The sequence below is a fragment of the Populus trichocarpa genome, chromosome 10 (assembly GCF_000002775.5).
Source record: "Populus trichocarpa isolate Nisqually-1 chromosome 10, P.trichocarpa_v4.1, whole genome shotgun sequence".
NCBI lineage: Eukaryota > Viridiplantae > Streptophyta > Magnoliopsida > Malpighiales > Salicaceae > Populus > Populus trichocarpa.
Genome location: NC_037294.2, coordinates 18,046,148 through 18,057,733, shown reverse-complemented (window position 1 = coordinate 18,057,733; position 11,586 = coordinate 18,046,148). Strand labels below are relative to the sequence as shown.

At 32.8% G+C, this 11,586-nt stretch overlaps 2 protein-coding genes across 4 annotated transcripts; one reads left to right on the top strand and one right to left on the bottom strand.

The window, feature by feature from the left end:
- The first annotated feature begins 579 nt into the window (after nt 1–579).
- LOC7464607 (protein LURP-one-related 14) lies at nt 580–2,419 on the top strand. Of its 3 annotated transcripts, XR_002983918.2 has the most exons (4): nt 593–1,070; nt 1,242–1,463; nt 1,671–1,879; nt 1,981–2,419. XR_002983918.2 is itself a non-coding variant. In XM_024609285.2 (3 exons), exons 1-3 carry the CDS (start codon nt 837–839, stop codon nt 1,800–1,802), a joined length of 561 nt encoding a protein of 186 aa, XP_024465053.1. In that variant the 5' UTR covers nt 580–836; the 3' UTR covers nt 1,803–1,997. The 3 variants fall into 3 exon arrangements, 2 of the variants coding, with proteins under 2 accessions (XP_024465053.1, XP_002316183.1); XM_024609285.2 differs by having other exon boundaries at nt 580–1,070; nt 1,269–1,463; nt 1,671–1,997; XM_002316147.3 differs by having other exon boundaries at nt 594–1,070; nt 1,671–1,997.
- Nucleotides 2,420–8,225: 5,806 nt separating this feature from the next.
- Nucleotides 8,226–9,268, bottom strand: LOC112328974 (uncharacterized). The gene is made up of 2 exons (XM_024610710.2): nt 9,230–9,268; nt 8,226–8,934 (listed from the first exon to the last, which is right to left on the bottom strand). Exons 1-2 carry the CDS (start codon nt 9,266–9,268, stop codon nt 8,320–8,322), a joined length of 654 nt encoding a protein of 217 aa, XP_024466478.1. The 3' UTR covers nt 8,226–8,319.
- Nucleotides 9,269–11,586: the final 2,318 nt, after the last annotated feature.

Genomic DNA, 11,586 nt, shown 5'->3' with positions numbered 1-11,586 from the left:
ACAAGAAAACGAGGGGGGGGGGGGGATCCAACAACGCAATTCCAAGTCGGTTCAACTTAATTTCGATCCCAAACAGATATTTATTAATCAATCACATTAATATATCTTGCAGCTTTTTCCATGATCTTGCAGCATGCAGAGTACTGATTGCGGATTCTATTACACAGGTGATCAAACAAGTCTCTGAAATCTTTGTTGCAAAATGCAAATATTGCAAACAGCAGAAAGATCATTTTATAGTTTGTTTTCGAGATATATACAACTAAAAAAGAAAATGCTCTCTATATTTCAATTATAAAGCCCTGCAGGCTTCCTATTCTAGTTTTTTCGATTATCAATTTATCATGACTAATATCTGGTAAGATTCAAGACGAGAAAAAATCAACTTACGATCTACCATGCAAACTAGAAGTTTTTTCCATAATGATTAGGCCGTCAGGATTCAGGCCACGTCCTACGAAGCCGTTACAGTTTCTGACCGACTGAAAAGGAATAAAAACAAACACCTATTAATGGCGCAGAACGCTCTCCAACGTTCATTTCGAAACTCCTGGCAACAATAATTCTCATTTGAAATGAGGAAAATCCATTTACAGGCCAAAAGGATGATATATCTACCTGTACCCTTCCTATTATAGATTGTTTACTTAAAATCTTCAATGGTTAAAGATACGATGAACATAATGCTGACAACTATAAAATAGGAAACAAACCAAACTACACCAACAGTTTTTTGGAAAAAAAATCCCAGGCACAAATTAAACTGTAAAAACTGGCGACAAATCTGATTGTCTTCTTCTAGCTAGCTGGTTTCCTGTAGGTTTTGAGGCAATTCAATGACGGTTTATGGGGTTCCTCCTGTTAGTGTGGTTGGGGAAAACTATTGCGCCCCTTACCCCCTGGAGTTGATTGTCAAGAAGAAGATTAAAAAACTATCCAATGCACAATTTGAAGTATTTGATCTCAGTGGAAACCTCCTCCTCCAGGTAGATGGTGGTGTCTGGAACTTCCAGTTGAAAAGAGTTTTGCGTGATCCTGCTGGTTTTCCTATCCTCACGATCCGCGGAAAGGTAATTGATAATCCCCAGAAAAAAAAACATATATATTCTTCTTAATGTTTTGAGGAACACAGGAAGTAATTAATTGTTACAGTATGTATATCTTATGTTGTGTTTGGTATTGCGTTTATTGAAGAACCTGACCAAGTATATATGGTTTTTTTCCTTTTTGGTTTCTTCAAGGTACTTACACTATGGCATAAATGGAAGGCTCATGCAGGTGAAAGCACGGATGACAGCAATGTCCTTTTCACTGTAAAGCAATCCCATCCTCTCCAAATTAAAAAAGCGATCAACGTCTTCTTGACCAACAACTCCAAGAAAAAAGAACCTGACTTTCACATAAGTGGATCTTATACTTCTTTGTCATTCAAAGTTTATGAAGGCCGTAGACTCATTGCAGAGGTACCAATGGATAACCTTTATGCTTACATAACTAATTTCTATAATAATTTACCATGCGGATTTGAAAATGGGAACAACATCTGTTTTGCCAATGTTCAACATTGTAGAACATCGTTTTCTTTCCGTTTCTTTTCCATTAAAAAAAGGGTGTAGATGGATGATTTTGGATGATAGAATGAGATTTATTAATGTAACAATATTTCACAGGTCAAACATAACTTCACGCTTGAGAGTTTCTGCAAGGGGAAGGAAAGATACAAGGTTAAAGTTTATCCAGAGGTTGATTATGCATTCGTTGTGGCGTTGCTCGTAATTCTTGACGAGAATGACACCCCTTGAGCGGGAGGTCCGTTTCTTTACCACCTCTGCGACTGTCGCTGTGTGATACCTGTGCGGGTGTTAACCTAGCAATCCTGGTGTGTGATTTATTTCACTTTTATTGTAAGATAACACCACTCGTGTATAAACCCAGCAATTTTAATAAACCTAAAGATCCCCATTACTGTTTTCAAATCAGATAATGGAATATCCATAGACGCCAGCCACTTTCTGTGAGAGAAGGAGCACAGAGATTGAATAATTCCTTGTCGAATCATTGCTTCCATGACCGCTGCTTAATTATGAGCTTTCATGATTCTCTTCATCAGAACTGGTTCATCTGTTTTGTCTGAAATTAAACGCCCATTATGTCTATAGACAGGCCTAACGATGGCAAGATTGGCAGATAGGCATTATAAATGCACACTCCATTTTACAAGCCCATAAGTGGAGCAGAGAGGGCTATGTGGGCTGTGGCCGTCAAGCGAAGCTGGCCCCAGTAGTGACTTTTTCTACCTCACGAGTTTTATTTTTTTTTTAATAGGACATCCTTGGTTTATGTGTGTGTTGTCTTCGAAGATCTTGGAGAGCGTTTGTAAACTCAAGTTGGCTCGTGTTTTAAAAAATTAATTTTTTTATATTTTAAATTGTTTTTATATGTTAATTTCAAAAATAATTTTAAAAAAATAAAAAATATATCATTTTGATATATTTTAACATGAAAAATATTTTAAAAAACAACTACAACTATACTTCCAAACCATCTTTAAAAGTTTAGCTACCAGCTCTTTATAAGCAACTCCAAACTGTAGTTTCCTATAAATTATTACGACTACTCTGAAATCTTAAAATTAGAAGCGCAAACATCCATTAAATGAGTTAATAATGCAGTAACTAGCGAGTGTGTATTTTACAAATTCTTACAGTGGACCCTGTCAGCATTTATTATTTTCCAACAATTATGTACTCTTGAAACTCTAGCAATCAAATTTAAATTTTAAGCAATGGTAAGTTGGACTTTAATGCTTTAATAAAATGTCATTTCAATAACAAGGTGATATGTATGACATGGAAATGAAAAGATGATGACATGATGTGACACTACGAGTCAAAAAAAATTTATTGATTGAATCCTTGTACTATGCATTTTGTATCATTTTCTTCCTTTGGTGTAATATCATTGGTTTAATTATGAGAAGAAAAAAAACCTATATAGAGACTCAAGCTTGTTTATTTTTTTATTTTAAAAATATATTTTTAAAAAAATTATTTGTTTATTAGTTTTAAATTAATTTTTTTTTATTTTTAGATTATTTGTCAACATATTAATGTCAAAAATAAATTTTAAAAAATAAAAAAATATTATTTCCATGTATTTTTAAATAAAAAACACTTTTAAAAATAATTTTTATTACAATATCAAACACGCTAAATTAATATATATCAAAAGGTGGAACAACCAAACAATTAGTGGGGAAAAAAAACAACTTTAATTTCAAAGCATATAAAAAAACAAGAAATGATTTTCGAAAAACCAAACGAAATTCAAAACTAATTTTCAATTTGATGCATTAAACTAAAACTAAAGATACTACTATCAATATGCTGAAAAATATAGTTTTCTTGTATTCAAGATCCCGAGCCGAGCACTCTTGCAAATAACAATTCAGAATGGCATTTCTTCCCATCAATATCCTCTACCAATGTTTTAATCTTCAACCAGGCCGGTCATTTAAATACTCATTGGTCATTATTATATATGCCACCTTTCCAGAACCTGATTGGAAAAAACCAATTGATAATCAGAATGACATTCACGTCTCAAGTGACCCCAAGCAAATTTAAAATTAATTTTTTTATATTATTTCAACATTTTCAAATCAAAATAATCTTTATAAAATAAAAAATATTATTTTAATATATTTTCAAACAAAAATAATTTAAAAAATTACAACGTTTCTTAAACTTCGGCCTGCAGCTCACGTCAAGCTTAAAGCCGGTCCAATCAACATACTGTTGCTTAATTGGATAGTCCAATTATGTTACGTGTGAAATTGAACTAACAACTAAATTTTCTCCGCTGCCTGTGCACAGGATAAGTGGAAGAAAAAAGAAAACTATAGATTTGTCATGAGTTAATTAAAAGGTTTTATGCCCGGGAAAAAGAAAAACAAAGGCACTGAAAATGACAGGAACTCGGTGTGAAAATACATGGAAGGAAAACAACGAAACGTCAATAAGTTGCTGACGTGTAACATCATCTCCCACCACTGAAATCGCCAAGTCTATCCGCTCAGTAAATCGACTGTGTTCTTCAATCAATTACATCATACGTGTAACTTTCGATGTGAACTCAACGAGAAATGAAAAGAAACTTCCAAGGAGAGCAGTTAAGTTCCAATTTTCAATAGGCGCTTCAAATTATCAACACCACCTAGCCTCCGAACAGGATAAATTCCGACGTTGTTTTCAGAAAAAATCAAAGTGGATGGATTCTAGCATAAAGCACTAAAGCAAGAGGGCACCGCCAGCATCTCGAAGCAAAAGACTAGTTTCTGCCTGGTTTGTTCCTCCTCCTTTTTCTTTTTTCGAAAAAAGAGAAAAGGGTGTTATCGTATGCATCGACTTTTGTTTGGTTCGGCCAGCTATCAACCGATTCTATTGCTATAAAAAATCAATATTCCATCATGTTGGTCTTCTTATCGTGATATTGAATCAAAATGGGGAAAAATAACGCGTTATTTACACTAACTGATCATGCAAGGATAAGAAACCATGGCATCTTCGGAGTCGGAAATGCTTGAGCAGGGAGCTAGAGAAGCACTGTCACAAAAGGCAAGTGGAAAACATAAAGAATATGGGTACAAATGGAATCAAACACTAAATTATTCATCGAACACTGCTCATGTTGGCCAACATTCCCCACCTTCTCTTGCTTTCGTGCTCTTGTTTGATCACATTTGTATTCAAAGTAATGGTTCAGACTTTGCTAGGGTTGGAACATGTATAGTAATTAACCCGCTTGACATCCTTCAGCAATCAATCCCAAACTTAGACCAAGTTAAATTATTAGTATCTCTCTCTCTCTGATCTCCAATATCCACTCTCATAGATCAAAATATGGTTACAGGGATATACCTTCTGTAAGTATATTTTGGTTCTTTGGAACCATTACTTGCTAAAATCACAAAAGAGTATAAAATTGAAAAGGAAAAGAAAGCAAGTTATATCCTTAACAGTAAGCATCTATGCGCAGGGGCGGAGCAAGAATTTTTAGTTTGGGACGGCCAAATTAGAGAAAAAAATTTAGAGGAGCTAAACTTTAAAATTTTATATTTTTAAGGCTAAGAATCTAATTTATTGAAAGAGAAGGGCTGAAAAAAATAATTTCAGGAAACCTAATTCCCATGAAATAACTAATTTCAAACTTTAAAATAACTTCAAACTTTAAAATAATTTCAAACTTTAAAAAAGAGAAGGGCTGTAAAAATAATTTCAAACTTTAAAATAACTTTATATTTTTTTAGGAAAAAAAAAGAGTATCTGTGGAAGAATTCTCCGAATTTTTACAGGAAACCTAATTCCCATGAGCTTGAATTTTGATGGACAAAAAGGCGACTACTTGCACAAAAACAATAGCAATAGCTTTTACATATTTTTGCCATTTAGTTTTCAGCTAGAGCTTGTTTGTAAACACGGCTTTCCGTGTGATTTCAAAAAAATTATTTATTTTTTAATTTTTTTTTATTCTTTTAATAGGTTGATATTAAAAAATAAATATTTAAAAAATATTATTTACATATATTTTTACATTAAAAATATTTTTTTAAAAAAAACTGTTATTATAATACTAAACACTCCCAAAAAAAAAAAAAAACTTTAATCACAGGAAGCATGATAATGCTGCCTTCGTATCATTACGTGTACATGGGCTGCCAGACCAATATACTACACCTTTGCAAATTAAAATTAAAAATATATCCTTATTGAAGTCATTGAGACGCTATTCCTTGAATGAATTTGAATTTAATCAATCCAGATTATTTTATCAGATAACATCCTGTTTATTTTTATGTTTTAAGAGTATTTTTAAAAAATATTAAATTTTTTTTTATTTTAAATTAATATATTTTGATGTTTTTAGATTATTTTGACGTAATGATATTAAAAATATTTTTTTAAAAAATAAAAAATATATTATTTTAATATATTTTTAAATAAAAAATACTTTAAAATACAAACTTAACTATAAATTCAAACACGCTATTGAAACAGATCGTCTGCCAAGAAACAAACAAGTGTTTTCTTTGACGAGATTTTCGGCTCATATACGCGATCAGATACGTGCTGAGTTTGAGTATTGGACTTGGTGCCATATGTGTATTGTCTACGTTTATTCCGTCACAACTTGTTGTTAATTATTAAAATAAGGGAGAAAAAATCAAGTTCTGATCTGCTTAATCTGCGTTTCACTTAATTATTATTGTGTCCACATTCATGAGCCTTTATAAACTATGCGACAAAAATAAAGGCAGGATGTGAGTTCTGGCACACCATCACATGTCACCACAAAACGCACAGCAAAAGCGCCGTACAGGGCATCCGATGTTTACATTTAAAATAAACACTTTTATATGAATTGCGTATTATTGACTATTTCTTTTTTTAAAAAAAAATTGCTATTACTTCCGTCCAAGTAAGTAACGAATATCTTGCGTGTTTCTTATTCATCAAGTAGAAAGTATTTTTTATTTAAAAATATATTAAAATAATTATTGTTGAGGTACTTGTGTTAATCATATACAAGGGTGCTTAATTTAGAGAGGTTAATTTATCACATAATGGACAACTACAATATTTCAATTATTTTCTTATTTTTGAACCGCAGAAACAAACTGCGGTCAATTCCTTTTGTATGCCCCACCATTACAAAAAGAAAGGAAAAAATTGAAGCCTATGGAGCCTGGCCGAGGGAAAGAGAGTTACATAATAATCTTGCAGGGTACGTGGACCCACTTCTTGTTCTGTCCGCTACTTTCATGTGATCATGATTGATCTGTTCATGAGTTCCAAAAATAAAAATAAAAATAAAAATAATTTGATAATGTTGCCCCAAAATGCTTGATATGGGTGTGCACGTTTATGATACAACGGGCCTACTCTCTCCGTGTAGTTTGAAAGTATTAGCTGTTACAGATCATGTCCGACCGTGCTCCCGTCCCGGCAAAATAAGTCGTTTGATTTAATAATTATAAAATGACAAGAAATGTGCTGTTTCCATTCCAGTTCTCACAAATACACACACACCAGTGCATGTGTGTGTACGCGCGCAAAACACCTCCGAACCATGCGGAGTAAAGTTCCACCTAGTAAAAAAAGCATATCAAGAGGAGGTTTATTATTTTTTTTCAGTTTATCAAGTTTAAGTCTTAAGTTCGGTATAAAAAAAAACTATTAAATTTCACTGAATATATTTTATTGATATAAAAGATATACTGTTGAAATTCCGTGCGAGGAAATTTAATCTGGCTTAACATAATTTTTTTTAATTCCCATTTTTTCATTGCAAATATAAATAAACACGTAATTTTTTTTTACTTTCCTCGCAAATTATGGTTATTATGTCCTCTCCTTAATTATTACAGCTAAAGCAAATAGTCTTTCATTTAGAGCCGAACCAAAGCTGGTTGGAATATTTTTTCTGTTAAAAAGAATTATCGATATATAGTTTGATGCTTTCCCTTCGCTACCCTGTAAGAATATTATATTTTAGCCGAGAATTAAGACACAGATTTTGCTTGTGATAAACGATAAAGGCGCACCGATGGATGACGCGTTCGATTGCATCTTACGGGTTGTTTGGACTTTGGAGACCTGCTGCCCCTCCAATTTCCAAACGATGCTGACCAAATCTTAAATTCAACACAGTACCAGCAAACATCGTCCAAAACAAACACTCCTTCAAGGCTTCTGCTTTTTTATGTGTTTTGTCTCTGTAAATATATTAAAATAACATTTAAAATTTATTTTTGATATTAATAAATCAAAATAATTAAAAAAAATTAATTTAAAATTTACTAAAAATCCGTGCAAACGCAACCACAGCATGCCTAGAGAATAATAAAAAAAAATCAATTGCAAAGGCTAAAGGACTAAAAAACTAGTAATAGCACAATTTTTAACACTAGTGCCGCAATCTTGACCAAGTCACAAACAAAACGGGAAAAAGCTATGATCCACCAAATTAAAATTAGAACAAGAATGAAGCTTAAAATAAGAAAATCGCAGTACCACATCTTTATTGCACAATTAAAATACCAAATTACAGGGAAATGTAGTGTGAACCAAATAGGTCTCCCCATCTAGGCCGACTCCTACTATTTTCACACACACACAACTTCAACAATCAAAACCAAACCAAACAAGACCTAAGAGACTCACATCTCTCTTGACACACAAAACACACACGTGTGCACCCTATTTATTCCAAACTACATGTATATTACAATACTCCCGGATGCACCTGAACAAAGTCCGCTCAAATAGCCAGAACCAAACCCGGCACGGACTTACCGACCCGATTGGATAGGGTGCTCTCCCAGATGGATGGGCAATGCAACAGAGATATTTCGGGCGTTGATGATGAATTTGACTTTGACTTAAAATCAGACGGTTGTGATTGGTTTCCAAGACGAGTAACAGTAAGAGAAGTATTGAAGTACTCTCTAACCTGGGTAATTATCCCATCCGTAACAGTCCAAGCGTGCACCCAGGAAATGGAACGACTTGTATTACACCCTTCAACAACCACAAGGTTTCCAAAAGAGGTGATGGAGATAGGGGAGAAGTCAAACGGCACGTCGTTGTCTTTTTGTTCACCAGTAAGAAGGCGCATCATAAACTGGTGAGACGGCGGGCCATGGAACCACCACTCAAGGTCGTGTGCTAGGATCTTGTGCACCGTGTCCACGTCACGTGACTTTAAGGCTTCATAGAAAGCAAGAACCACGTCTTGGTTCTCTTTTGTTGATGCTGGTAGCTTTGGTGCAGTGATTTCTGCCAGAACTTCTTGTGAGTTAGCCAGTTCTTGGGAAAGCGCTGAATGCAGCTGATAAAGAAGAAGGACGGGGGTAGTTTTGCTTAGGAGAAACAGCTACCAGAGAGAAAAGATAACCGATTGAGTTTGTCAGGGAGGCCACGGGGCTTTATATATAGAGACGGATATGGATTAGATCCTGACCCTGTGCTTTTATGTTTGGTGGGTTTGTAAGGGTATTTGTGTCCTTCTGATTACCTTTTGAGGGTGGTTTGGTGATTTCAAGTTAAGAGAAGGAAATATATGGTAAACTACGTCTCAATCCTTATATATTTAGATATATTACATTTTGATCTTTATTGTCTTACTATTATCAATATAAACCACACGTAATTCAAAAGCAATCCAATACTTGAACATTAAAAAAATCTGGATCGGATGAAATTGTCATTTCAACTAGCTTCAAAAAACACTAATAGGTAGGGGTGAGAAAAAAACTGAAAAACTGATTAAACTTAGAAAATCAGAAGAAAAAAATAACTGACTCGTAAAAAAAACTGATTAAACCGATTAGAATTTTTAAAAAATAATCGGTTCTGTTCAGTTTTATAAGCCTGAAACTGAAAAAACTGAACCGAACTCAAACCGAGCCAAACCAAAATCGGTTTTTGTTCTAAAATAACCGAACCGAAACCGGTCGTTTGAACCGGTTCCGGTTTGGTTTTTTTTAAAAAAAATAATAACCTGTTTGGTTACTTAAAAAAAAAAACTGAATAAAAAATGATTACCCCTACTAATAGGTTATTGATACAAAAATTCACTGTATCATACGATTTATCTAAATGCTTTATTGATGTTTGAATATTCGAGATACATATTTTGTTTTATTAAAAAATGCTGGGGATTATATTTTATATTTTTTTACTAAATAATATGAATTTTCACTGTATGTTTTGCAAAATAGTTTCGATATAACAGATTTTTTCCTTCAGATAAAAATTAAAAACTGTCAATTTAATAGAAGAATAAAAGATAGAGGAGCATATTGTAGATAGATCATGGAGCATATTGTAGTTTTTTGAGGCTTCAAGATTGATACTGGAAGAATTATTATTATAGAAGCCGAAGTGAAATACTCATGAATTTGTAGGGGCTAGAATATAATCTTGCAACAGCATGTTAACAGATGACGTGGCGTGAAATGATTGGAGAAAGGATTATGGAGAATCGGTCCTCGTGTGGACCCGCCAAGGACAGGTAAGCGGCGAAGACAAGTTAGTCAAGCCAACTTTTTTGACCTTGACTGGGTTTTAATTAATTAAAGAAAGCTTAAAGATCAGAATTTGTTGTTTTACAATTTATCGGCCGGTTTGTTTTTTTTTTTTAATTATTTTTGAAAAAATATAATTTTTTTTATTTTAAATTAATATTTTTTAGATATTTTTAAATACTGATGTCAAAAATAATTTTTAAAAAATAAAAAAATATTATTTTAATAGTTTTTTAAAAATATATATTTTAATAAATAATTATAATTATACTCTTAAACACTCTGCCATTGCCAGACAGATTGTTGCAAATTTCGAAATATTAATTGGGTAAGAGAAAAACACTTAAACTCGGAATTATTACAAATCTAGTAAATTATATACTAATTTCTCAAAGAAAAAAAATTATATATTACCTACCAATAGGCTTTGCTTTGGTATTATCGAGTTCCTTGAAGTCCAACCCTTTATTTTTAAAGATATCTCATTCCAAGAATAAAAATTATTTTCACCGTGGTCAATTTAATCTCTCTCGTTATCATGAAATTTTCATACCGTATCAGCTTTTATGATAATTCTTTATTTGACTATTGACTGTTGACTACATATTTCTATTTGTGACAAAAAAAATAAAAGATAAACTATACAGTAATTTGTTTAAAATTATTTAAAGATAAGGTGTTGAATTTAGTGATGTGATAAAAAAAGCATTGGCAAGGTTTTAGAATTGACAAGAATGTAGAATTCCAAGCATTAACGATGTGATCTCTTTGATTTTTCTCATGGAAGCCCTTTGCTAAAGATTGAGATGATAAGAACAGAAGCATAAAAAAGATAAACAATCAATAGATTAAGTACAGGCTGTGTTCCAGCTCTATAGGTTAAAATTATCAGTTTAAGCGTGTTTAGCAGTGTGGTTGCGGGTGCTTTTCAAATAATTTTTCGTACCAAAATGCATGCCCATGATGTTTTTTTATTTTTAAAAAATTATTTTTGACATCAGCACATTAAAATGATCCAAAACGTACAAACCATATTAAATTTTAACAAAAAAAAAATTAAAATTTTTTTGGGAACGCGGGTTGAACCACGTTCCCAAACGCTTCCTAAATGGCACTAGATGTCGTGGTCTAACAGGGAAAGGATTTGTTTTTTTTCTTTGCATCCGAGTTCGATTCTCTTTGTACATGCATGTCACCCTCACGATGCTTTACATGCCCACTGAACTTATAGGATGTTCATTGGATTTAGGGATTAGTTGTGGTACACGTAAGCTGACTCGGACACCCCGGGTTATATATGTATATATATCAGTAAATGGTTTTACTTTTTTTTTAGTTTCCTTGAAGGTCTCAGGTTTTAGACAATCTTGTGAAAATTATTTTTCTATAAATATATAAATTTTGTTATATTTGAAATCTGATTGAAAAGAGAAACAATCTTGATGAAAACCGAATTTAAAAACATGCCCCCGTGGACAGAAGGATTTCCCAACTTCACC